The following is a 26086-nucleotide window of genomic DNA, read 5'->3' as shown; positions in this document are numbered from 1 at the left end:
TCAGGAGACCACGCAGTTTTTGTCTTTGTCCTTTCCACTGAAGCTCTGTGTCCTCCTCCTCCTTCTCAGACTGCCCCTTTTCCCCCGTCCCTCCTCTTCCTCCGCCCCCCCCTCTTTACCCTCCTCCCCGCCCGTCCTGCCGAGCAGCTGTGGGGGCAGAGGGATGCGTTCTCCTAAAAAGTAGCCTTCCTCCTCGGAGTCTGAGGAAGAGGAGCAGGTGGAGCAGGAGTCTTCGTGTTTGTAATGGGCTGGCTGCAGGGTGAGACCGTTGGCTTGTTCCGCTCCGCGTTCCCTCTCCCCGCGCCAGTCCAACGCGTCCAGACGAGGCCGCTCTGAGCGGGAACGGCGAAAGCGCCTCTCTGTGCCCAGGTGGAGAGGGGTATCCGATCCCACGCGGCTACGACCGGAGGCTCCGTATCCGCCTCGCCGGAAGCTGCGGTGATATGCTCCGTCTGTGGTGACATGGATTCGTAAGATGGTGGAGATCAACTGATGAATATTTTTTAGAGACTTAAAGCGGGCAGATTTTTAGATTTCTTTAATAGAATACAATCATTTTGTGAGAAGATTTCCGAATGTGTTACGTGTGTCACCCTTCTTACCCAGCAGATCCATTTGAGGTCGGATACCGGCCCGCAGGCGTAATCTGCGACCCAGATCCCCCATCGGCTCCTCTCCTTCCTGTTCTTCGTCCTTTTCTTCTTTTTCTTCCTCCTCCTCCTCTTCCTCATCTTCCTCCACTGAGTAGCTACAGCTGATTGGCTCACGGAAGCTGACCCTGGCTGCGCTGCGTCCCGGAGGTGGGGCAGGAGCGGGGGGCTCTGGTTGTGTAACACTAGGGGGGGTAAGAACCGTCGAATCGAGAGGTTCCAAGAGGAAAGGTGGTGGAGGAGGCAAGTCGTCTATGCGACACGGCGTGTCATCAAATGAGTTCTCATAAACATACTCTGACAGTCAGGTCAGTGAGAGAGACAGAGAGAGAGAGACAGAGAGAGAGGAGACAGATATTGTAAAATGATTGTGTAAATATAACAATTATGCCTGCAAAGAACAACAGTTATTTTAATCATCTTCTCAGTGTCTTACAGGGCAGTCCTTCATTCTTTATTAATCGATATGTTTGTGACAGTTCACGTGTGCGTCCCCGTTTCAGATGTTCCATTGATTGCCAATAGATGTAGAATAATTTATAAATTCAATCAGAATGCGGTTGGGGTGTAATTCGGTGTCATACCTGCACTATTCCTCTCCACCCAGTTCTCACAGTCTTTAACGGTCGACGTCCCTCTAGATGTGCAGCTTGGCTGTGATGGCTCAAAATCACCATCATAGCTGTTTATTTCTACTGTGAACTGCAGGCCACCGTTAGGCTCCTCAGTCCTGCCTGTCCTGGGGAGCACGCTGACGTTTGATTGGCCACCACACTCTGAGGTTGGCCAGCCATTGGCTATGTGACTTGAGAGTTGGGAGGAAGAGTAGGAGCTTTGAGAGCACGTGTCCATATGGTTGTCATATGACAGGACCACACCATTTGACAAATGAGATGGTGAGCTGTTGACACCTAGAGAATTGAATGAGAAAGAAAAACAGGCATTTCTGAAGAGCCATGGCGTCAACATACCCAGCATTTCATAAAACAAAAAAGCAAAAAATATAACAAAATAAGTGAATGTCATACCATTATCAGACAGAAAGAGTTTTCCTTTTCCATTCCCTGTTGCAGTGGAGGTACCAGTGGAAGTGTTAGTCACGCTGGTGGCGGTAGCGGACTGGTAGCCCTCTGGTCTTCGGGAAGGGGAGTTCCGTTGCTGTTGTCGTTGGTGTGTTTTGTGCGAGGCTGGCTTGCTCTGGAGAGCCGAGTCACACGAGTCCGAGTTGTTGGGGTCTTCGCCTAACGAGCAAGGCCGCGAGCAGAAGATAAGCCCCCCGCGCGGGAGGAAAGGTCGACCCAGCAGGGGCAGCCGACAGTGGGCACAGCAGAAACAAGCCTCTGACGCGTGCCAGTGCTGACCCTCATATGTCATCTGACCCTGGTCTATACCTACAAACCGAGAGAGAGAGAGAGAGAGAGAGGGGAATAGAGAGAGTGCAACTAAGTCAATGTTCTCCTTTTAGTTGTTCTCACGCTAAATGTAAGCTACAAACAGTATCCAAAATTGAAATGGACCTAAAAGCGGCTTATGTACAACTTTGCAAATATACGTCGAATTAAACCTAATCTAATCAAACTTCCTCTAATTAGTTAAATTAGAACCTAATCTAATTAAACCTCCTTCCACTCTTTCCCCGCCCAGGTCTACCAGTCAGGAAGTGTGTATTTTGTCTGTCTGTACCCACTGTTGTGTCTAGTGGTCAGGAGGTGTGTGTTTTGTGTGTGTCTGTATCAGTCAGGTGGTGTGTGTTTTGTGTGTGTCTGTATCAGTCAGGAGGTGTGGGTTTTGTGTGTGTCTGTATCAGTCAGGAGGTGTGTGTTTTGTATGTGTCTGTATTGGTCAGGAGGTGTGTGTTTTGTGTGTGTCTGTATCAGTCAGGAGGTGTGTTTTGTGTGTGTCTGTACCAGTCAGGAGGTGTGTGTTTTGTGTGTCTGTACCAGTCAGGAGGTGTGTGTTTTGTGTGTCTGTACCAGTCAGGAGGTGTGTGTTTTGTGTGTGTCTGTATCAGTCAGGAGGTGCGTGTGTTGTGTGTGTCTGTATCAGTCAGGAGGTGCGTGTGTTTTATGTGTGTCTGGAGGTGTGTGTTTTGTGTGTGTCTGTATCAGTCATGAGGTGTATGTTTTGTCTGCCTGTGCCCACTGGTGTGTATAGTGGCCAGGGAGTGTGTGCTTTGTGTGTGTCTTCACCAGTCATGAGATGTGTGTTTTGTGTGTCTGTTCCAGTCAGGAGGTGTGTGTTTTTGTGTGTCTGTACCAGTCAGGAAGTGTGTGTTTTGTGTGTGTCTGTATCAGTCAGGAGGTGTGTGTTTTGTGTGTGTCTGTACCAGTCAGGAGGTGTGTGTTTTGTATGTGTCTGTACCAGTCAGGAGGTGTGTGTTTTGTATGTGTCTGTACCAGTCAGGAGGTGTGTGTTTTGTATGTGTCTGTACCAGTCAGGAGGTGTGTGTTTTGTATGTGTCTGTACCAGTCAGGAGGTGTGTGTTTTGTATGTGTCTGTACCAGTCAGGAGGTGTGTGTTTTGTGTGTCTGTACCAGTCAGGAGGTGTGTGTTTTGTGTGTCTGTACCAGTCAGGAAGTGTGTGTTTTGTGTGTCTGTACCAGTCAGGAAGTTTGTGTTTTGTGTGTCTGTACCAGTCAGGAGGTGTGTGTTTTGTGTGTCTGTATCGGTCCGGAGGTGTGTGTGTGTGTTTTGTGTGTCTGTATCGGTCCGGAGGTGTGTGTGTGTGTTTTGTGTGTCTGTATCGGTCCGGAGGTGTGTTTTGTGTGTGTCTGTATCGGTCCGGACGTGTGTGTTGTGTGTGTCTGTTCTGGTCAGGAGGTGCGTGTGTTTTGTGTGTGTCTGTATCGGTCCGGACGTGTGTGATGTGTGTGTCTGTCCTAGTCAGGAGGTGCGTGTGTTTTGTGTGTGTCTGTATTGGTCCGGATGTGTGTGTTGTGTGTCTGTCCTGGTCGGGCGGTGCGTGTGTTTTGTGTGCGTCTGTACCTATGTGTTCTCCGCAGGTGTCGCAGTACTCGGCGTAGAGCGATTCGTAGCAGGAGCAGCAGTAGGGTCGACTCTCTCTCATGATATAGCGTTGACCTCCCAGTGCAGTCTCACACTCAAAACAGCAGAAGTGCTTCATGTGCCAGTGTCTGCCCTCCGCCTCTGTGCACTCGTCTGCCAGGATGATCTGCCCATCACAGAGAGAGACTACGGTTAGGGCTGCGCTCTCAGGCTGAAAGCAGTCAGTGTCACGCGTTTCCATAGAACCTATTTTGAAAGTTTCATAGGGGGCAGGCTTTCCAAAACTCTTTGGAAACAGTGTCAGAGATCGCACAGATGAGGGCCGGAAAATTCCCAGAGAAGCTGAAGGTGTGACCATGTTTCAATCCACAAAAGTTCACTAAACTGGTAGGACTAAGAACACAACTCCAAAACCTAATAAAGACACAAACACCAAACTGTAAATATTCTTCACAGTTCACCAATATCTGCGCAGCTATAAATTTGCAGACTTAACCATGGCAAGTAAACAGAGACGCTTATACCACAACATAGAGGATTGCGGCTACACTCGTTATACCTATGCATTTTTTCTTAAATAGTTTCCAAATATCTCATGTACTAGAAATCATGCAGAAGGAATGAATGATGACTGTAAACTTGTCTTTCATTAAACAGTCTCAGGCATTTAATCACGTGAATAATCCAGACCGACTACATGACACGTAGGCACGGCCGTCACCCCGGTGTGACATAACTGGAGAGTAGAAAACTGAGCCTTTGGGTGCGACACAAGTCACTATATTAAGACTGCTGTAATGACAGCAATTACATCGTACAGACTTATTGCTGACATCATCCAAATCATTGCAATTTGACTAAGACAATCCACTGACATCCATTCCAACAGGACAGCACATAGAATGTGAGCAGATAGGAGTTTTTGTTTTTTTTATTCTTCGTAATATGGAGACCAGATTTGAGACGACAGAGACATGTTCAGAGCAAGTTGTGCTGGGAGATCGAGTCGTGTTTGAAAGAAGGGAGAGAATAAGGAGGAGTAAAGGTTTGTATTAGACGGGGTTTGGCGGATGATGGATGACGGGGAGGGGAAAAGGGGGGGGGGTGAAGGGTTAAGAAGGCGTGGCACCTCGTCACAGGCCTGGCAGCGGGGTTTGATGCGTTCGGCGTGGTGGCGCCCACAGTAGATCTGCCCGTCCTGGTAGAAGTAGATAAGATCCACCAGTAACTCATTACACGTGGCACACTGGAAACACTGGGGGTGCCAGCATGTTCCGTGCCCCGCCCGACTGGCAAACACTGCTATGTCCCCCCCACAGATCTGTCTGCCACACTACAACAGAGAGAGGGAGAGGGAGAGAGAGAGTGTTTTGTGTTGTTAGGTTACAGTTCCTGGTGCCTTGGATTACTGAATCATTTTACATTTGCAAAAAGGTGGTCAGCAGAAACTGTGCATTTTAAATGGTAACAATCCCATGGTAGTAGTATTTTTAATGGTAAAGATTGAATGTAAAAACGGTAAAGATACAAGTGAATACTAGCCACTCCAAACCGCATCTGCTCACGAACTCTATAAATCACGACAACATGAAACAAAAAGGCAGCTCCCTTTGCCACTCCTTAAGACACAGCCGCTCCCTTTCAGAGTGTTTTCAGTGTCGGCTCCTCAAAAGAATTACACCGCCATCCTGTCCCGCACACAACTCACACATTCTTACTCCCATTACAGTGAGTTCTGCACTCTGCCAATCAGGTTTCACATAAAGTTAAATATCTGTGAGATAAATACAGCATCGTCTGCCTCTGACTGTGTGATGTTCCCTTAACATTGTGCGTTCAGAAATGAATTGTCACCACAATGTGGAGGAAACCCCATAGGCACATTCCACATCTGTACTGAGTCTCTAAACTTCTTCGCTCATTCTCTGCGACCTGCATTTTAACATGCCGGTCTGGACTGAAGTTTTAACACTCTGGATTGAAAAGAAGTGGAAACCCACCCCCCCCCACCAAAAAAAAGTGGCTGCCAACCCTCTAACAAAGAAGAGTGACAAAGACAGATCGACACAGAGACAAGAGCTGAGTCACTACTGGCTGTACTGTTGGGTCAAGAGTAAAAAAAACAAAAAAACCAAAAAAAAAACACAGAGCAAAGACTTTTTCACTGCCAACCCACCTCCCTTCCCACCCCCTCAGTAAAACAGTAAAAGCATGCCTGTGACTCACGGCTGGCTCTGGTCTGTACGTACCTGTTGGCAGATGGCTCCAGTCATGGTCACGGGGAAGAGGCGAACAATTCCCCTGCCCAGGTTCTCTCGCTTCCTCTGCTGACTAAACAGCCTCAGTTCCTTCTTCTCGTCCTCGTCCAGAGAGTTGCAGTACTGCGGCTGGAAAGAGCACACGTTCACAGTTTAAAGACTGGAGGATCCGGTCAGGAAGAGAGATTACGAACAGGAGGACGGTTGTGTGGTGAGGTTTAGTCTGTCCTGAGTTTCAAAGTGTAGGTTTGAATCGATCTCACAGTGAAAAGAAGCCGGTCCGACTTCTAAATTGAACGAAGCTAAAAAGAGCCACTTTCTACAAATGCTTGCAACATAATTATTATATATTTGAACGTTACATTTCTTCCAGATGACTTCTAACGTTTGAAAAAGCAATTACTCAGATTATGAGTTTACTTGATATAGCTCCAGTTTGTCAGATGAAGACAATTTCAATGGTGAATGTATATCAATTTAGTGCCTTCTAAATCAATTTATACTTTGTACTACAACAGATTGCAAGTGTTGTTCTGTCTGATTACAATAACACAAATTCCTCCAAGCAGTCGTTGGAGACTTAAATGCCTTCATGCGAGCGTTAGAAAACAGAGAAAAACTTTAAACAGGGCCTCCAGTTAAGAACTTCATCTATAAGAAACTCGGTCAAGACGTGGAAATTAATAGGACCAATTGGAAGTCGAGGCACAATCTCCAACTGATTTGCCTAAAAACTGGTCAAAGCTTCATCATAGGAATCAGAGCACTCAACATGATCTGCTAATTCTCTTGGCTAACACTGAAGCAGTTGTTGCCAGATTTCTTCAACCCCCCCCCCCCCCCCCCCCCCGTGTTCCTCGCTCCGAAATGTTTCGCATGACAGAGCTATCGGAGAGAAGTCTTTTCATCATCTAAAGTATTTGAGAGAAAGATTCAGTAAACCTGATGCTTTTTGGAACAAAAGTAAAGTGAAGAAAAAAATGAACTGTTTGACCTCTAGTAAAGAAGACAAATTGGGGGGAAAATGGTGAAGAATTTGAAGAAAACATTTTGCCAACTGGTTCAGCTATATTTTAGGGGTTTGGGGCAAGCAAGTGAAGGTAGAAATATAGTGGAGGTGGAAGGAATACTGGACTAAACAAGATCTCTAACAAATACCAGAGGCAACTGACTCAGAAACTATAAAGTCAAGAAACTGAAGCTGTAAAGTAGTTTGATATTTAAACAACACCATGTACCTCATGGAAAAAAGTATACCACAAGGTACTTACAAAGACTTCAAGGAGGTTTTGAAAAAGCTGCCACAGTCTTCAGACATTAAATTATTTATTGTTCTAAAATCAGTCTGGATATCCCAAACATGTAGAGTATGCAGGGAGACCTAGAGTATTCCAGAATTTCCCAAGTAACAGCAACTGTTAACAGTTAACATGAAACTCAGCCTGGAGTCTGTTAAGAGTTTTTCTACTCTTGCTTCTGGATTTTTTTTTTCAGAAATGATTAGAAGCAGTTATACTGACCATAAAAGGAGTTACTAAGCAATAACTGACAAGGGCCGTTATGGATGGTTTTTTGAATCTGTAAAAAATTCCAAATCTTCTAGTTCAAGAGACAAAGATGTATTTCTTTGTACTTCTTACTGCTGACCTACAGTGTTTTTATCAAGGATGTAATATTCATTCAAACAAAAGATAAAGCAAAGAGGTCAAATGTATGTCTTGCCTATCTCTAGGTACAAGATCTTAAGCATGGTTATCTATGCATGCGCCAAACCAAGCTTCTGTCAGGCTCTCTCTGCATCCCATTTGGACAGATAAGTATGGTTTTAAATTTAATTTAAGCAGAGGAGGACAGTTATGACTGTTTACATTTTGAAAAACCCCACACGAGGACAGTCAAAAATGTTATTATACTGTTATGTTGCAATAAATGTCTTTCAAATGCAGAAGTCTGTTTTTTTCCCCAGAGGGAGGATAACCATGAACACCGGTCAGACCATAATGGTGTCCACGGTATGAACACCATCACCCCCCCCCCCCCAACCCCACATACTGGCGTTCCTGTCTCTTACCTCACTGTCGTGGGCAGGCAGCTGGTGCAGCAGTTGTTTAATGCGATACCGCTCCCCTGGACTATTCACGTATGGTACTCTGTCCTCTGGAATACAGCTGAAGTACTGATACACCTGCATTCACAATCAAACACACATACCATCACTACTACTGCAACAGCACAGAATACATATTACATATATGTACATAAAACGTAGCACAGGATCAAACAGATACATAAACACAGTCCCAAAACGCAGCATATGAAATATTTAACAATAGGCAGAAAGTGTGGTATATGTAAGCTGTTGTGTAATGAGGATGTTTCAATTGGTGTAACAAGATACCGCGGCTGTTCAGTGCACAAAGGCTTCGTCGTTAAACAGAAAGGTGAGCTTAGAGTTCAGCAAACAATGCACAACGCACAACGTGCTTCTAAAACCTCAAATCCGTAAAAATCCCAAATTCTCCGATTCCTAAAGCCCTCTGCCAGTGTATTGTTCACCATGAGTGTTGTTGACTGGTCCATAAATTGTAATGGAAAATTTGGATATACTGTGTGCATGTTTTAAAGAGCTGGTTGTGAATGTACGCTGGCGTCCTGTGTGACCCATCTGGTATGTAGTAGATTCATGTGTAACAGTACACTGCAAGTTCATAATGTCCCTGCCCCACATGCTTACAAACACACACACACACACACGCACACGCACACGCACACGCACACACACACCCTTTCTGTAACTCTCTGTAAACAACATGTCCATTACATTAGTCATGAAACATCCAAAAACCACATGCTCTCAACTTTGCAAGGTTTATGTATGACTAACATAAAAACTTCCTTGCTTATTTTTCTATAAATAAATTCAATTTGATTAGTTTTATACTTTCTTTCAAAGAATGCTTTGGTTGAATGAGTGCTCCTTTGTTTCAAATGTCATGTATTTATTTGTATGTATAAGACTGTGAAGCAAAAAAACCCCAAACAAAACAAACAGTTAAACAAACAAATGCATACAGTGTTAGAGTCTGGCAAATGATTCTACTTTATTTATAAGAGTGTTTAACAGCGTGTTAGATTTTATATTTAACTCATATGCATTTGCCTGTGTGGTGCATTGATTCCAAATGTTCTACTGACCTATTCAGGCTTTAGTCCAGGTGAAATTCATGTTCTACTGACCTGTTCAGGCTTTAGCCCAGGTGGAACTCACGTTCTACTGACCTGTTCAGGCTTCAGTCCAGGTGGAACCCATGCGTACTCCTCAGAGGCACATCCTGAATCGTCGTCGGAAATGGAGTGCCTCTGGAAGTCTGACACCATCTTCATCATCATCCTCTCCAGTTGGCCTGGCACTGTACGCACAGCATGCTCCTCTCGCACACACTTACAGTGAACGCAAATCTTCCTGTGGAGAGAGGTGTGGAAGTTTAGGAATATCTGGCAACCCGCAGCTCACACTGAGCATTTGAATGAGGTTAACAGAGGCATTACTGGGAAATGTATGGGAACAAAGGTTCCTTATCAAGCTCTTGGCAGTATATGGCAACCCAAAACTTTCCAACACACCTTATAAACAAACAAGGTATACTGCCTATAGCTACTGTGTGGGTAATAAGCTTCTAAGCTATTGTGCCAAGACCCTAAAATCCCATTCAGTACAGCATTATCACAGATTACTGTAGAGGTCATGACTGCAAGACTATGAGATAAGTTCACCTCTCAATGTGAGAACAAGACAATGAATTGGTAAAGAGCAAAGCTCTAATTTGGAGTCTGACTGTTTTCCCAGAATAGGTCTCATTACTGCTCTGCAGTCAAGCATACCCACAATTCCTCATTTCTTTTCATTAAATCATCTTTGTTTCTGTGGGAACAGGCTCAACAAGGAACCCAAAACACAGCACACAGAGTTGTGGTCGTATCTGCAGGTATGTCGTATGTGGTAAAACCAAATAATGCACAAACACGCACACGCACACACACACACACGCACGCACGCACACACCCGGCTATAGGTGCACACCCTCCCGTGCTTTCATCAGGTTGTGTGTTTATTGACTTTTTTGTGGTGACGTGACGTCAGCGTATGGCCCCTCGAGCAGTCTCTCCTTAGCAATACCTCAAGTCTTTCCTCCCATTACTCCCACTTCTGCCAGGTGTACTTACTGCATGTAACAAGTCATCAATAAAAAAACACACACACACACACACACACACACAAAAAAATCCCACGTTAGCACAGGCACTCCCATTTCAGTTTGGTAGGGTCCACACTTTTTATGTTCCCTGTTCTAGAATAAAAAGGAACAAAAATAAAAAAAATCATCTCTGCAAGTTTTTTTTTTTCCCCCCCACTGTTCATATCGAATTAACTGCAACTGTAAAAGAGGATATAACTGAAATAAATCGACAGCTGTCAACATACAGAACAAAATTTTGTTTATTTAACAAACAAAAATGCTGAGTTAAATAACCGCACGAGAAATGCAAATGCTTCCAAACATAAACACGGGGCACTAATCCACCAAGATCACCCAAGTCTTCAAAATCCTGTGCCCCGTCCCATTCCCGTCCAGCAGACAGGGAGAGACAGGGAGCACCATAAAAGTCAGTGCCTCCGTCTCCTGAACGTGGGAATCTGATAATGCTGCACCAAGGAAACTAATCACCTAATTGCACAGCCTAACGGTCTCACGTGCTGGCCGAACCCCGACTACAATATCCACAGAGATAAGAAGAGCACTTAACAGGCTGGAAAATGACGGCGAAAATCACCAGCATTATCCCAAACCTGGCTTCACAGGAAGAGCAAAGAAAAGCATGGACACAAAAATAATTGAACAAAGTACACACAACCAAAGAACCATGGCATCAACTGGCTTTTAACGCTTTCGGCACGACTCTAACTCTGGGTTTCCACAAGAGCCTAAACACTTCAAATCATCAGATACGAACCCTGTCTCTAAGTAAGTGTTGAATAACGGTGTTTGAGGCAACAGGCAGTCAGGTTCGAAACCCTTTTCTTGATTACCTTTTTTCCCGACTCGGACCCTTCCTCAGTGTATTTTCAGAGTGGCAGTAAAAAGATCCCTCTTCTACCCAGTATCCAAACCAAGCGGACAGTGTAACAGACACCCTCTCTCTCTCTCTCTCTCTGAGAGACAAAGGCTTGGAGCTTATGTAGCAAAGTTACGAATAAACGTGTCACGATCCCACGGATCAGCCCTCGGGATCAGCGGAGGTTCTTTCGCACCTTCTGAGTGAGTAACCCCCTGATTTTAAAACACCCAGGCAGGAAATGAGGTCACTGATGCAAGCCTGGTCTTCCATCACCAGTCAGCATGCAGTGGGCGGAGACTAAGAGAATAAATCTCACTGCCCACTTGGGCTAAATCTGACTGTGTGTGCGTGTGCGCGTGCGTGTTTGTGTGTGTGTGTGTGTGTGTGTGTGTGTGTGTATGCCTGTTTTATATCAGTTTGTGTCTGTCCATTTCTGTGTGGAAGAGGCTGTCAGACCCTGTCTCTTGCATAATATTGCCAGCAGGATATATGTAACACAAGGCTTCGCTTGAAGGCACAGATGGAGGACAAAAGCTGCTTTTCGTTGACTTGCCAACATCCCCTACATACAGCACCAGCCCCACGCCTGCCCCCCCCCCCATGCTCCAATCCCTTCTTGAGTGGATAAGCTGGCACTTCCATTCCACTATCTGAGTCCTCACTTGCTCACTCATACTCTCTCTCTCTCTCTCGCTCTCTCTCTCTCTCACACACACACACACACGGACAGTCCAGCACATCACTCTAGCCTTTTTCAAGCAGAACTAAAGAATTATGTGTTTGGATTTGAGACATTACTAAAGAATGAGTGATGGGGGAGAGACTCTGAGTAGAATGGGAAACAAATGCTGACGTTGAGAACACACAATCACTGCAGCAACTTTGTCCTACTGCTGCTCCAATTCTCCCATTCTCTCTCTCTCTCCGTTCAGCGCTAACGACAAGTTAGTCGCAATTCAAAAGCAAAGAAAATGAGAGGGTATCTTCTTCACGCCACGACCCAGAATACGACAGGCCATCCATTACTACCAAATCAACGCCATAAATCTCCAGCTAAATTTAACAGGCTAAAAATCCCATGTTGCCATTGCCGTCAGTACGGAGCTGCTTGTATATCATGTTAACGCTATAATCCTGTGCTTTCGTTTTTCATGTACCCACCAACTACACAATCATCTTGGGTGCAAAACCCCAGATGAAGACAAGACTTGTGCACATGTAGATCCACCCAGATCAGAGGAACGGTTCAGGCATCTGGGAGAGTGTATGACTCCTGGCGCTGCATTGCATTTTGGGCTAAACAATGGTCAACGCGACTGGCTGTGTTAGATTAAGCAGTGAAGGCCAAAGTCTTCAGTCTGGTTGCAGATGTTCTGTGAGTCTGTGCAGATGGCAGGAGAGTGGCCACACATAGAGTACAACAGTCATCCTTGCCCCTTGCACATCCTTGCTGACATAGTAATATTATTAACCTCAGTTATCATAAGGGGGGGGGGGGGGGGGGGTTAGAGGGGTTACATGTTGCCATGACAACTACGATCCCACCCTATCAGACTACACTAAGAGTTGGCCACAGGGCAACATCCTGTTTGTCACATCTCTGTTTCACTTGAATGTAGTTCTATTTATAATCTCTATATCTATTTTGCACTTGGACCAATCTTTTTGTGCCTTGCTCTTAACATCTGGTTATGCAGCGGGTATATTTAGCTTGGCATGGAAAGGCTTTCCGGGTGGCGCTGTTAACTATGTCAGGCCCCCGATCCCTCCCGGGAGCGAGTGGGCACCGCTCCGAGGCCACGGCTTGATTCCTGTCATCTGTAATCCGCGCCACGTCAACGCGTTACGTCACTACTACTGCTGCCGTTTATGGGTGGTTTTTGGATTGTTTATGTTTGTGTAAACAGCGGACGCAAACGGCTCACGCTAGATAATCCCCCGTTGCATAAAGGGATGTGGCGGACAATGGATGCTGAAGCGGTCCTACAGTTAAGCCTCCGTCAACAGACCAGCTGAAAACAACGCTGCAGGCGTGTGCCCTCTAGACCAGTCCTTCATGACTGTTTTATCAACATCAGCTGGGTTTAACAGGACGCCTGACATTCCCATTTAATAACTTTTCTTCACAATGTCACATGAGTAGAGGGTGGGTGGTCAAACGCTTTGACCGTGATTTTGACAGACATCATTCATCAGTTTCCACTAAAAATTGATGTTGACAGTGGACAGCTGAACATCTGGCAACCCCTGTGCAATCCCACCCAAAAAACGTCCCTTACAACCGTAAATACAAAAATTCATCACTGGACTTATTGCCATGGGCAGATATCAAAGAGCATTCACTGATTATATGCTATGTGTCTCCACTGATGTGCATCATTAGTTCTCTGTGCGATATAATTAAATTCATAAGTTATTTTTAATACCCCATCAGGACAAAAGGGCCATTTGTCCGGATTAGTTGCGTACGCAGGACGTGAAATCATGGATGATGGAATCACTGGAGTCCAATAAAGTTGACAGAGGAGTCTTTCCAGAGCTCTGGACAGTCTTCAGTTCCATCATTCTGTCCTCCAGTCCATAGTCTTCCATTCATTTCACTCTCTCCAACAAACAGAGAGAGAAGTGCAGAATGGCCTGTAAGTGTTGACCTACCAGTTATGAAAAATGGTTCATTTGGCTGCTTTAGGACTCCACTGTTGACTTATGACTACATTCATCTAATTACATTCGTTACTTTTGTTGTTAATTCCAACGGTGAATAGCTACATTAAATATTTGACCATAACAGTTAAGAGTTAATCCCAATACATGATACAAAAAAAAAATAAAAAATCCTACAGTTACAGATGGTATCCAGGGTGTGAAAATTGCACCTTGTTTTTGATTCTTGGCCACGTTTCCACACTGAACTTCTTTCAATCCCTATTCAACTAAATTCTACTCAGTTCTCTTAGGAATCCATCAGTCAGAACACGATCAGCATCTTCAACGTTCTTAACTCCATCCTCACAGATCTACTGCCGTGGACAATATTCCAAGAAGGACCAGTTAGTTTGGAAAATAACAACTTTATATTACCTTTGGTCACAGTGTAGTCCACGGTGTCTTTCAAGCATCATTCCATGAAGACAGTGACATGCGCATTGACTTAACTAACTACGGCACATTAGACAGGACAGGCGGACTAGGAGCAACAGTCATTCCACAATGACCTCATACTGGAAAGGAAAAAACCTCGTCAGCCCTGCTGAGTCTGTAGGTAGCAAAAGACTGTCCCTTTCTTCCTCTCTCTCCCTCCCTCTCTCTCTCTCTCTCTCTCTCTCTCACTCTCTCTGTGTGAGCCTCTTTTTTCCCCTCCCCATTCCCCCCCCCCAAGGTTTTTCAGCTGACAGAATAACAATAGGTGGCTTCCTTGGCACACACGCCATTCCTCCTCTTGCCCTCTCTCTCCCTTTCTTCTCCAAGTTTCTACAGCCTGAGCAATCAGTCAGACATTCATTCACATGAATGCACCTTCATTTAGTATACCCTGAAAAGCAAGAGGACTTTTAAAACCGTGTAATGAAACGTAGCATTTGAATACTGGCCCAAGAGACGGATTACATCTCAAGCTAACGCTGCTAACACATTTTATTCAGTTGTGATTAGGCCATACTGCCCAACTATACAAGAGGGCTCCCTCAGATTAAAAGCTTTAACACACTATAGATTCAGTGGACTCCCTTCTTTGTAGACAAGATACTGAGAACAAATCTGTCAATCAGCCCATCATTAGCTGTCAAACAAGAAAATAGCACTAAAAAGGCCCATTGTCCTCATGTTTGTTAACCTTTCATGCCTGCCAATCAGTTCTCTCTTCATTCTAACTTTTTTTTTTCTTTTCAAATCTGTTCATCTCTTTTCATTTTTCAACAATCCTTTCAATCAATTTGCTATTATCAATAATGAATACACCAGACCAAAAAATCCGCATTAGCAGTTTCATTACGGAGTTCCAATTCCAGAACTCTAATATCTGCACTCAATTTACTTTAATACAGTGCTGTTAAAATGAGACCATTTGTCTCAAGTCTGGATAATTATAATCTTTCTTTACAGTGAGATGTGTGTGACCGAATCTAATACACCATATAATCTCAATCTGTAACTCGTCGAGTAACTAGCTAAGATTAAAAGGCAGTCGTGGTTGAATCCGCGTGACATGCTTTTTGGAAACAGATGGACGCTGTCGTGTCCAGAAACCGTGCTGGCAGTAATTAGCACTTGAGTAATCACTGCGTGCCCTGTGCGCCTAAATGAGGCGACCGCGCTGCGTTCTGGTCCCTTTCAAAGGGGACCAGTGGGTCACCGGTAACTCAATCCCCGATTTGGCCGGGCCCAGAGTCCGCTCCGTAAAGGCCCATTTGAATTCCCCTTGATCTGGGAGAAAGTCGTTTGACAAGATGGATGGCTCCTTTGACGCTGTGGCAGTGTGGCTGTTGTTCTGAGTCACTCAGCTGGTGTCCTCATCAAGAGAAGGTGTCGGCAAGATGGGGAACGGAGCTGGGTTGAGATCTGTTGGCAGATTCTGGTGTTCTACACCTGGGACCCTCATTCATCTTGCATGTCTCGTTATCTTTGCAAAGTTCTAAAGAGGTTTGCAAAATTCCCGTGTTCTAGACAACAGGGACCAAGTCCTTTAGACAAATTAATTTATCTTGACATAAATTGCGTTATCCGAATGTGATGTTTTATTCATTCGGCAAGATGATACAAATTATTACAAGATAACGCAACAACAAAAGAGGAAGTTGTTTCCCCACTCAAAATGAACCCAGTGTTCTCCATTAGTACAACATCCATGTCTGCTCTTCCTGTTGAGACAGGGACCAAGTTTGTCAAAAGAAAAACAATTGAGCTTTAGCTCTTTCGTGTCTTAAACAAACACACTTTACGAGGCTCAGCACGCGGGAGCTCTCTGGTTGGATGAGTTGGTTTGGTCCCTTGCAGAGAGAAGTGAGAGCCCTTGGAAGACATTTTGAATGCGAGTGTGTGTTGAGAAGAAATAAAAACATAATCCTGACATCAGTCGCTCTCAATGCGCTCCATTCAATGTCTTCAAGTCAGCATCTTTTAAGTATCTTTTAATCATAAACTGTTTACACTGTACTGAGCATTAAAAAAAACCATATTAAATCTTTAAACAGGGTAATGGAAATGATCTGCTAACACTGGGAAGCAATTTGTAGCTCACTGAGTTATTTGTTTACTGAAGATACCTAAACTGTGTCATTTCTTCATAAAATATTTCAAAGAGTGCCCCTTAAAGATTTGACAAGCCTTTTAATGCTTGATATACTTAGTCATCGGAGTGACACCAAACACCAAAAAAAAAAACTTTTAAAAATTTCAAACAAACGCTTAAAGTGCTTATCAAACACTGAAGACCATCAGATAAGCAGCTCCTATCTCCTGTACAAAGCCAGTAAAGCACAGACGTCGTCGTGTCTATGCAAGAGCCCCTCCCCTGTAATGGCGTGGGTGAGTTTCTTACAGAAACAGTCCTGTTTAAAGATGTGTGTGTAGCCAGAGGGAATGGAGGAGTGTAAGAGATAATGGGAGCAGATGGGAGGGGGGGGGGGGGACTGACATCTCTATCTCCGTGGCCTTAGCAGCAGTCTCGGCACTCGAAGCAGCAGCAGGACTTGAAAGAGCTAATCTCATTACGCTGAGCGACGGGATTAGGACACGGAGGAAGGGGGCTCACCGGCTGGACAGAACAGCGTGTTTTGGGAGGGGAGGGCAGGGGTGACCCCACCAAATGAATGGATAATGGAAGAGGGAAAGTGTGCTGTTTTGGAAAGAAAGAAAGAGAGTTTTATCATTCTGGGTGAGTTTTTGGGTGACTTTAAAAGAACTCTGAACTGAAGACCTTTGAAAGGGGAGACTCATCTCCACAGGAGATGGGTGTTGGAACTTGCTGTGATGTGTCAGTGCAATGGAAAATGTTAACTGTACAGGGAAACTATGTACATCTGATGGAAAAACCTGAGGTGGTATTCAGAGTGGGTCTGACTGGGTATGAATACACTTGCTGTGGCACGGTTTATAAACAAATTGTCTGTGGGATTATATCATTGTAATAAGAGGTGTATGTGAAAGTTTAAACAGCCAGAGATTAAATTTAGAATGACCTATTACTTTTGAGAAAAAAGGGTGGAAGGAGGGTAAAGTAGGGGTAAAGCTTGTGAACTGAGGGGAGATTTGCGGTTGACTTTCTACTTTTCTAATTCATTCTGACAATTTCAGACTAGGTGCTTTAATAAACCAATCATACCCTACTGTTACAGTGTTTCAGTGACCATACTGCTATGCAAGACCAGTTAACCTACACACAAACACACACACACACAAACAGACACACATACACACACACACACACACCCTCCCTGTGGAATTCCCCCTGTGAGGGTTAGAGTTTGTTCCAGTTGAGTGACTGCTTTGCACAGTTGCACAGCTTGCTGCTAAGGGACAGAGGAGAAAGTTGGACAGATAGACTAAGTTTTTTTTTTTCTCTCTACTGCACACCTACAGAAGCACAGGCCAGAAGCATTCCATCTCCATGTTTTCCAGCATAAATTAAAATAGCAATAAAACATTAAAAAGAAAGAAGGAAGGAAAAAAAGAAAGAAAGAAAGAGTGAAAGAAAGAAAGAAAGAAAGAAAGAAAGAAAGAAAGAAAGAAAGAAAGAAAGAAAGAAAGAAAGAAAGAAAGAAAGAAGAAAAAAAATCTTACTGAGGCAGCTGAGTTTTATATCTACCTTGTTTCATCCCTTCTGTGATATCCATGAATTCAACATTAAACGCTTTATGTGTCTATAACAGTGTAAGAAAAGCTTTTTTCTTATTCACAAGACAATGGACATTTTCTTTCTGTTTTGCCTTTCTAAGCGTGTGAGGGTCAAGTGTCAACAACGTCAAAACACGGCTTGTGGCTCACACTTCAACCACTTCTCTAACCACTTAAAGGAAGCGTGATAAAAAGTCACACGCAAACACATAGTGAACATTTCAGCAGCGTTAAATTATTACTGAGAGCGATGTATGCTGTCATACCAACCATTGAACAAATCATTGACAGTTCACCCATAGCAATAACTTAAACCTGTTTTATATCTTATCTGGCAGCAAACCTATCACTCCAGAGAGCTGCACAAGCCACATCACATACATCACATACATTACACCTACAGCTGACGGAGCAAACAAGAAATGCAAAAGAACAACTGTATAACGTGTGTGTGTGTGTGTGTGTGTGTGTGTGTGTGTGGGTGGGTGCGTGTGTGTGCGGTTGAGACAGAGAGACAGAGAGATTGAAAGTGGTTAAATCAAAGAGTACTTCTATCTTTGTTTTGGAGCGTATGAAGCACAACTATGTGATAACATGCAGAGGACACGAGAGAGGAGTCAACATATTCAATGCCATGTCGGCTAATCATTCTTAGGGGCTCTTTTTCTAAACTTAGCCTCCAAATGTAAACTGATCAAATCTTTCTCTCTGTTTAGTGAACGAGAGGAGTAAAATACGTTACTCAACAAGGCCTTGATTATAACAAACTGTGGAAATTCCTCACGTAAAATACACAAAAGATCAGCAGCGCTGAATAAAGTGGCATTAGGTCTAATGCTAAACTAACTGCTAACTGCCAACTCATAGCCTGTGCAACTAGATCATTCAAAGGGCTAGATTACCAAATGCTCCGAAACTAATCTGTAATATACAGAGTTTAAGATGAAAGGGCATAGGGTTGAAACAGATTTGTCACATCCATCGGATTGTTTCAGAACAAACAATTGTTGTTGGCATTAAGCTGGATGATGTACCAACATGTTGACTACCTATAATCTGAGGAGTGACGACTGATGAGTTTGATGTTTTATTGTCAGACGAAGATTACGCAATGCATTAATGTATAAAAGAAAAGCTGAATAATAGTCAATAGAGGTGATGAGCCTCACAGTTTGCGAAAACATTTCAGTTTGAATTCTGAATGTGAGATTTCTCTGCTTTGTGTACTTTGTGCCTACACACACACACACACACACACACACACACACGCATAGTGTGGCTAATCTACTTAAGATGTTTGAGCCCCTAGGCGTAAGGTCCACTCAGGGCACCTGAAGGTGTGGAAACATAAGGTGGTATCAGATGAACAGTTCACTGCAAATCTAAATCTCTCAGGAAAGCTGAGTGGGAGGTCTTGAGTCATTCCAACCTAAAGACCTCTGAACTCACTCCGACCTTTCTTAAGGTCTTCACTAATCAGGAGTCTGTCAACTCTTTTACGATAACAAATGTTCCACTTCCAAAATCGGACTGCGGTAAAACTCTTGGGAGTTGGCGAATTTCTGACCTTTTCTGACCATTATATTTCGTCGATAATCAGCATTATTTGCATCTTATCTTATTTGCTGAACGCACAAAAAAAAAAAGAGAGAAGGAGAGGTACCTCCATCCGTGTACGCGGAAACCAGGACACTGTTCTCCACAGCGCATACAGGGCTGCCCTCTGTCAGGATCCTCTGCCTCCTCCTGAAACCACAGCACACGGTTACCATCACGACCGCACGGTACAAAACAAACAAAACACAGCACATTCAAACGGTGCCGACACTAGCCAAGTAACACACAGTTTGTTCTTTTCTCTTTTTTTTTTTTCTACATTTCGCCGATTCGCTGGCATAGGGTCATGTTCTGATCACACACTGTATCACTCTACAAACACAAAGCACTCAAATGAGATGTAGACAACGAGCCACACGCCGCCTCAGAGGAGTGAATGTGACCATACAGTGTGTTTAATGAAGTGAGTGTCAAACCGAAGCAGTTTTCCATTGCTTTCATTGGCTGTCCTTGACTCTTAAGTGGAGCGGTGGATACTGAGTTTATCCTGGGCCATTTGTTGAACGCAAGAGTGTTTTTTTGGGGGGGGGGGGGTTTTGGCAGTCAAACATTTGTCACCTCCCGAGATGAGAGTCAATCGTCTCTTAAACACAGGAGAGCAGTCTCTGTTAAGTTTAGGCTTCAGTCCACACTCTTTCATAAAGATAAGTACCAAGAACACCTGAGCATTCATCAGATTGAGACGGAAACTGCCAATTGGAGGCCTCCATCTTGCTGAAACTTGCTGAAAAGACTGCCTTGCAGAAACATATAGTGTTTTTCATACTTCTGAGTCAGAACCCACAGAGTTACTGCTCCTGCCTTGAATCAAAAGGGTTTTTTTTTTTTTCATCTAACATGATTATCGAGAGCATTGTTTTTTATAACAAAGGTTGATGCATTTGAGGTTACATAGGTAAGTAAACCCTGCATACTCAAAAGAGTTTAATATTTTAGTTCAATGTAAGAGTTTAATCTTAAAGAGGTCATGACTACATGCAAACTGGTGCTAGTTTTTGGTTGCGTGCATGTGTGTGTGTGTGAGAGAGAGAGAGAGAGAAGAGAGAGAGAGGATTAGGTGCTAAGTGTGAATTTGTGTGTGTGAGGGGGGTAAAGCGCGGGACAAGGGGGAGGTGTGCTGGATTCCTCCCTCAGACCCAAACCCCCGCTGTGCTCCTCATCACCACGCTCCCTCGGCCACCGCACTTTACTAATCCCTCCATTCGCTGTCACACGCTACTCCACACACCCACTCAGTGTTGCATTCGTAACACGCAAATTCCAAACAAATGTTCTTCCTGGTCTTTCAGCACTGACTAATGATTACTCCAACAAAGAAAGTGAAGCATTACACGGACAGAATAAACGGACAGTCAGGTCCACGCACATGAGTCAAACGCGTTAAAAAGTTGAACAAACACTGATTAATAATTATGTTAGTGTTCGCTGATGATGTGAAGGCGTGTTTGTGTTCAGGCTGGAGTGTTTCTTTAACAGTGTACCTGTGTGTGTGTGTGTGTGTGTGTGTGTGTGTGCATACAGTCCTTTTATAGAGACGAAACGGAAGGAAACAGGGTCAGGATGTTCGCTTTCACGCCCTTTCCCTCACTCTCATCACTGTCCTTTACTTTCCACACTGTCATACCATCTGCTTTTTTCTCTCTCTCTCTTTTACCTTTGTCTTTGTTTTCTTCTCTCCTCACGACAATCTATGACTCTCAAACTTTTCCCATAACGAGAGTGACCGAGTGACTCCGTTAATGTATTGCTCGATTCCCCTCCACAATCCTGTCTGTGTTTCTTTACACCAGTAAAAAGTTTATGACCACACTGATACAGATTTTCCAGCACATGCAACGTATTTAAGAAACATTCTGTTTACAGGGATTCGTTGAGTCATTTCAGTCAACTCAACAATACTTGCTGAAAGGAACCAGGCCTACAGGCATTTGACTGTTTTGTGTGTGTGTCATTATAACACACAGGAACAATGCGAGTGCATAACTCGACACCATTTACAATACGTATCACTGAAAACTGAGTACAGGCTGTGGGAAAACGTAACTTTTTTATACTTAAGTAACTTTAAAAAAAAAAAAGAGAGAGAGAGAGAGAGAGAGAGAGAACTATCAACATCCTCTGTGTTTCAGAAGATGCTGGAATTCAGTTTGGGAATCTATAGGGTTGTTAAAAAAAAAAAAAAAATAGAACAGGTTCGTCTGCACAGGTGTCGCCCTTTTGGGAAGTTTAACAGCGTTCACATGCCGATCTGGAGGCAATGCCAGTGCGCTTGTGTATGTGCGGGAACACTTGAACAACGCTCATAAAGTTAATTGCTTGGTGCTTTTCACGCAGACCCAACACATTTCTGAGTATGAGAGAAAGTCAGGGGACTCCTGAAAGTCAAAGGGAGGACGTCAAAACAGCCATGACATGTTTCTCCACACAAGCTAGCGCCTGCTCATTCATTGGAAAGGCAAAAATAATACTCATAATTACAATAATGAGATGTTATATGATTGTGTTGAGGCTCAAAACATTCATGGGTATAAGGTTTTAACACACTTAGTTGATAGGTTCTGCTTGGCCAAAGAGCACTGTAACTTTGAACACGGTGAGCTAATTCTGCTACAGAAATTTCCTTTAAGAGTCAAGAAAGAAAATCAAGATTGACTAAAAAAGGCAAGACCAAACATAAATTGGACTTATCTGTGTTTACACGTCTCACACCCCTCTCCCCCCCCCCCCCCTTGCCTCCACTCAAACGCACAATTACAGTGAGACCCATTCAAAGTGGGCTGTAGGTCTATTGTGGCCAAGAGTGTAATCCCTGGAAACACGTGTGCTAAAACAAACAGTGCTGGTAGAATCAGTGTTCTCTGCCACTCCACTAAACCCCAGACAAGAACAACACTATTCACATGTATAACAGTCTCAACACTTAGTGAATAGGGCCAGCAGAAGCTCTTATGAGACAAAGCCAGAGAGAGAGAGAGAGAGACTGACAAAGTATTTAACTAGAGGCACACAAAATTATTTAGTAGCCAATTACTAAACTCACATACTCAGGAGTTGGCTGTGTTACATGTGAGATGAAGAAAGGCAGTTATGGAGACAAGTAATAATGGTTTTGGATCAATTCCTTACGTTAATTATCGGCGACTTGGGCGGATTCGCACTGAAAACTGACACTGAAGTGATGCCAAGACCCCCTGTCTTAGAGGACAGCAAAACCGCCTCTGGCTGAAGCACAGAGGGATAGATTTACACATCACTCTCCAGGCTCACGTTGTGTAGCTGTTGTCTTTGGGCCCTTTTGGACCACGCAATTGAAACATGTTGCAGATGCTGTTAGCTCCTTTCTCCCTCTATCTTTTTACAATCCCTCAGCATTAACGATGACGTGTAGGGAAGGAAAAACATTAGAGAAAGAAAAAAAAATGTAGCAACCCCATGACTTCTTATAGTGTTTGCCAGTATTTAAAGATGAAAGTTGAGAAATCTGTTGGTCTAGGACATACGTTGATTATTTCAAATTAAAAAAAAAAAAAGGAACGAAAAAACTACACTTCAACATGTCTTGGCAAGACTTCTATCCAAGGTTAGGTTTACATGCACATTTTTCAAAAGAGCGAGAGAGTGTGAGCAGTCATTTGGACTTAAGTGCTCCTTGAGTTTCACATGACCTTGATATGCAATCTTCATTCAAAAGCGACTTTATCCGCTGATATTACAGAGTGGGTAACCAGTTGGCTGAGGTCCTTCTAGAAAAAGCCAGTGTTTACCTGATGGACTCCAGGAGTGACCTCATCAACCAGTCAGTTATTGGAGTTTAAAAAAAAAAGGGGAGGGGGGGTTTGAACTGGACGGTGAGATGTGGAGTTTTTCTGCTGGTCCCTCAGGGTTATCCCACCAGAGGAAGCCCCCCCCCCCCCCCCCCCGCCCCCCCACCCCTCCAACTCACAAAGCTTCAGGATAGCTCCCTAACCTTGTCCTGTCTCCACCCTTGGGAAACATTTCCTCTCATCCCCCAAATAGGGGTTCCAGGAGCTCAAGAAGATTTATTTCCCCCACCATACAAAATGAATAGGAAGTATGAATTTGGATCATGTAACTGAAGCATAACTCTGGGTATAGCATAGACTGTCCAGAGGTGGGAGTTCCAAATTCTGAGTATTGTCTGTAAGGAGGAGTTAGCTATGTGTTTACAGGCAACAGGTCAGAGGTTACAGGCCTGTACTCCCTCCGTCAGTGATGCATGCAGGGAAATTTGACCGAACTCGTCTGGACAAGATCAAAAAGATACCCTCGGGCACAGGATCAGAGCAAACAATTTTGAGGGACCATTTTCACAATAACTTAATACATTTAACATTTTAATACATTGTAAGTACATTTGTGTGTTATAACAGTAAACCCATTTACATTATTCAAAAACAGTCATATAATGCCAATGTTAAACTGGGAAAAAAAGGATAACAAAGAAAACAATGCATAGTTTGAAATAAGGCAAAATAGCCTTTTTGGCCCCAACACAAGAATTTGAGGAGAATGTGTGTGTAGATGCAGAAAAGTGGCGTGTTCAGTGTTTACTTTCAGGCTGTTCGTTTTCCTGTGTATGATTTTCAGGCAGTTCAGAACGACTACCTGTATCCTCTCCTCTATTGAGCAGACTTCCTCAAGGAAAGGAAAGTTGCCACATAAAAAAAACAAAACAAATACAACTGTTTTATCCACAGTTTTCAGTTCTCACATATTTTTAAATCATGCTAGTGTCAGTATATCTATACAGATAGCAACAGTTATTTTAAACAAAGAATACTGTGCCTACTAATGATACAATTCTATTCAGTCACTGCTGTAACAAAGAAAAATATCAATGTCCAGTAAAAATTTTTGCATGAACCGAAACATGCCACAATGCATGATGAAATTAAAGCATTAAGGTTGGCCTACCTTTTTTGTGAATAAAAGACAAATGAAATGTTGCTACCTCTCTTTACAAAGTAAGATAAATATACAAACAGCAATATTTTTAAAAAAATTGATATTGCCTAATTCCTGTCAAGATTAATACTAGAAGCATTACTAACACTTGACAAAACATCAGTAATATCAATACAGAAATGTATGGACCATGTCTGAAGTAAAATATCTGATATCAACCAGATTTAAAAAGCACTGTTACAATCTGTCAAATCTATTTAAAATATTACTGATTAGTACAAATGTATGGCCAAATATTCGTAAAATAATTCAGATTCCAATATTCCCAAACAAATATCCTATTTATGTCTGCTTTATGTTACATAATATCTAAGATTTGAAACATTGCTCCAATGCAACGCTGGTGCATCTACAGCTGACAAAAGTCTACAACTATACTTAAAAGGTTTTGAACATAAATTGTGTGTAAGATAAAGATAGAAAAGGTATATGACCTATAATGTTACATATACGTCCTCAAAGTGAACTAACGAGGGATTGCTACAGGTGAATTTAGAGGAGCAGGTTTCACCAGCATAACTCTAAATTAATTACAGTGGAGCACTGGTACAGTGCAGTTGCTGGAGAGACTCCAGTTCAACATGCCAGTCGTTTCATACATCCATAATTAAGCGTTCTCCTTTCTGTCGCTGAGTAGCCTATACGTCGTATAGTTGCCTTGATGGAAATACAAGCACTCAAAAACGAATTAATCTGATATGCTTTATGCACTATCAAGCATCGAACAAGTCCGAAACTGCCCCTACCATATAAACAAATTAAATATCCATTCCAGAAACTATCATTTCTATAAAAATGTTATTTTCTTAGTCAAACAGTTCGATCTTGACCTGCTCAGGTAAACGTAATGTAGGGTACTTAAGCCCCTCCTTCGCCCCCGCAATAGCAGTCTAGTAAAATGAAATCATTCAGGCCAAAACTTTTGCCGCTGTGTAGAAATTATTGTAGGTACACAACTGCATCTTAACACACACAGATCCTTCCATGTATTTCATTAAGTATAAACGTGGTCAAATTTCGCCAAACGATGACAATGATCTTGAGATTTACTTTCCCAAGAAAATGCCTCCCAGGTGAAACACCAAAAGAAACAAAAGTCGCTGTTGGAAGCTACCACGCCAGCCGGGACTCCAAGCGGGGATGTTCCCTTTGTCTTTAAAATACCCTTTAGTATGTAAAACTGATTATGAAGCAGCCCCTAGGGTGCTCGAATCTAAATTTTAAATGAAATGCGAGGAAAACAGAACATGCAACTTTTGCCACTTACCGAACGATTCGAACGTCGCTTTTTTGATCCCCGGGTGAACATGTCGGAGGCTCCGTAACAAACAGTTGGATGTCTCCAGATATTTTGTGTTGATAAAGACTAGTTACATGGGTTCCCGCTTCGTTGCTTTTGTTGTCCAGTAAAGCTTTATATGAAACCCACTTTAAACAATACTGAAGATGCCATGTGGACTAAACTGTTGGCGACTCTAAGAGTTTACAAGTTGTCTACAACGAACAACACGCATGAACGGTCTACACCTAGAGGACAGGTCTTTTACTGAACTTAGTTGTACATCATCCAACAACTCTTTCCCCCCGCCCGTACTCGATAGGCTACATTGTGCTTGGAAG

The 26086-nt window shown here is 43.3% G+C and overlaps 1 protein-coding gene across 1 annotated transcript; it reads right to left on the bottom strand.

Moving 5' to 3' along the window:
• prickle3 (prickle homolog 3) lies at positions 1-25775 on the bottom strand. Its single transcript, XM_030785188.1, has 12 exons — positions 25734-25775; positions 21505-21507; positions 19527-19609; positions 9194-9377; positions 7986-8099; positions 5906-6043; positions 4786-4989; positions 3636-3822; positions 1679-2041; positions 1235-1561; positions 603-947; positions 1-452 (listed from the first exon to the last, which is right to left on the bottom strand). The coding sequence occupies exons 1-12, from the start codon at positions 25773-25775 to the stop codon at positions 1-3; spliced, it is 2442 nt and encodes an 813-aa protein (XP_030641048.1).
• Between the last annotated feature and the right edge of the window lie 311 nt (positions 25776-26086).

Source organism: Chanos chanos, chromosome 9 (assembly GCF_902362185.1).
Source record: "Chanos chanos chromosome 9, fChaCha1.1, whole genome shotgun sequence".
Classification (NCBI taxonomy): Eukaryota; Metazoa; Chordata; class Actinopteri; order Gonorynchiformes; family Chanidae; genus Chanos; species Chanos chanos.
The sequence above is the reverse complement of the archived record's forward strand: the minus strand, read 5'-3'. Positions and strand labels throughout refer to the sequence as shown.

Coding starts and splice junctions, on each gene's coding strand:
- prickle3 (XM_030785188.1), bottom strand. CDS start 25,775: ATGTTCACCCGGGGATCAAAAAAGCGACGTTCGAATCGTTCG. Junction 6,044..7,985: donor TGCCTGCCCACGACAGTGAG/GTAAGAGACAGG, acceptor TGCTCTTTCCAG/CCGCAGTACTGCAACTCTCT. Junction 453..602: donor ACCTCAAATGGATCTGCTGG/GTAAGAAGGGTG, acceptor ATGTCACCACAG/ACGGAGCATATCACCGCAGC.